This window comes from Apis dorsata, unplaced genomic scaffold (genome assembly GCF_000469605.1).
Source record: "Apis dorsata unplaced genomic scaffold, Apis dorsata 1.3 scaffold_279, whole genome shotgun sequence".
Classification (NCBI taxonomy): Eukaryota; Metazoa; Arthropoda; class Insecta; order Hymenoptera; family Apidae; genus Apis; species Apis dorsata.
The window spans coordinates 207,696-209,770 of record NW_006263555.1 but is presented as its reverse complement, the minus strand read 5'-3'; the positions used below and the strand labels follow the sequence as shown (position 1 = coordinate 209,770).

General features: G+C 43.2%; 1 protein-coding gene across 1 annotated transcript in view; it reads right to left on the bottom strand.

The window, feature by feature from the left end:
• The window catches only part of LOC102674263 (homeobox protein cut-like), a 17,410-nt gene that overhangs the window by 3,426 nt on the left and 11,909 nt on the right, over positions 1 to 2,075 (bottom strand). Inside the window, exon 2 of the mRNA XM_031511018.1 lies at positions 603 to 957. Within this exon, the coding sequence (XP_031366878.1) occupies positions 603 to 957 (355 nt within the window). The remainder of the gene's footprint in view (positions 1 to 602; positions 958 to 2,075) is intronic.

The window sequence follows — 2,075 nt, the reverse complement described above, 5'->3', positions numbered from 1 at the left end:
TTTTTTTTTTTTTTTTTTTTTTTTTTTTTTCTCTCTTTCGACACGTATATACGCGCGTTTAATTTAAATTAAAATTATTCCAAAAAAAGAGAGAGAGAGAGAGAGAGAGAGAAAGATTAAAACCTGTCGAAAAACTCGAAACACCGATAATATTTTACTCTACTCGACAATCACTGCTTTAAAATCGTATCGTATACGATTAAACCGATAGAAAGACCCTGAACATTAATTTAATAACACTAAAATTGATGCACGCTCGTAAGAGACGCATCTACTGCCAAGCTTTTTAATAGACAATTTAAATTTACAATACGATGATTTCACAACCGGATGGAATTTTCAATTTTGACCCGATATCGTCGTTTCAATCCCGACTCCGATCCCTCTAAATCCCTTCATCCTTCAAATCTTGCCAACGCCGTCAATCACGAAAATCACGCGCCAACGAGCACGATATTTTCACGGTATTTGGAAAAGTCAACGACTCGATCGGCCACCACGTACCAACCATCTTTGATCAAAGTGTTTACGTTGCGGACCCACCAGAGGGCCTCTAAGTCAACGACTCGACAGGTTTAGAGGTTATTTCGCGCGAGCCTCACCTGGAAGAAAACTCTCTGGGTCCACGCGTATCCTCCACCTTTCTCCCCATTATTTTGGCCAGCTCCTCCTGATAAATCCTCACTACCTGCTCTTGCGGAATGTCATCGTTCTCGTATTTCTTCAGTCTCCTATTTTGACTGTCGAGCCTCTCTTTGTTAAACGGGCTCGGACAACCGATTCTATTAGGACTTTTGCTGTCCGCGTCGTTCGACACCTCGTGCTCACTTCTCATTTGTAAGTGGCCCGATTCCGAGAGAATGTGCGCCAACCTCTCGTCACTCATCTCAGGTGGGCCACCTTCCTGTGGGCCACGCGCGAACGCTGGCATTCCCTGCTCCTTGCCTGAAACATACTCTACGGGTGAGGCACAACTTGTGGTGCGTTCTTACTCGGTTTTTGTCTTAATAGGTATGTATAGAAAATATGCATTAGATTAAATAACGTGTATAAAGGGGAGGGGGGAAGAAGCGGTAATTTTGGCTGTTCCTCCAAATAATTGTGCGCTGTTCATCCAGAGTCAAAACGCGTGTTCTTCTCAGTGTGGTTAGGTTAGAGTATCGTTTCAACGAATATTTCCTCGTTGCATAAGATTTTGATTTTTCGACTCGTTCGAAAAATTATTATAAGTAATAAATAGATGAGGTCTCTGAAGAGGTTAGAATTTTTCTGAATCTCTCTTTCTTTCTTTTTTTTTTTTTCTTTTACTTTATTATTTATTCTGACTCTGGATGTACACACAACGTTATTTTTTTTTCATATCGTTCAAGCGATGGCTACAAGATAGGTGGATAATTTTCCTTTTCTGCCCCTTCGTGGAATGTAACAAGTTTCAAGTTTTCTCTAAATTTTCACGACAAGAGGGGGGGAAGGGGAAGGGGACTTAGGAGAGACATTATCTCGAACGTTCCGAGAGCGCCTTTCAATTTCACCCGTTCAACGGACGAAGCGTTCGGTAAGGAAGCGGCCCCTCGAACCTAATCAGATCCAAAGAGGGAGGGGGGATAGGAGATAGAGGGGTTCTGATTCCACGTTCGATCGAACGTGGGAGAGCAATTAATACAACGCAAAATCAATAACACGAAAGCCGAAGGCAGAGCGTAAACCCGTGACGATAATTAAAATATCCTTTTCCTTCCCTTACACGTAGCCAAGTGTACTTCTCCTACGTGTTTCCTGTCTAATTGACCAATCAGCCGTAAGATTCAGACGAATGAGCCATCGATCATGTCTTTGATTGCTTCGACTGCCTCTGCCTTCCCCTCCCCCTTCCCCCCACTCTGCCAACATTCTCGCCACGGATCGACGCGCTCGCTCCCTCGAAAAATACAATACGGGATAGGTTACTCGTTATCGCGTGTCTCGAGGGAAGGGGAAGGGGGGAGGAGAGTGGAACAACGATTCCTCGATTACCACGTGAGAGGATGGAAGATTTTTTTTCTTTTTAATTTATTTTCAGAAGATTAAAGGGAGAG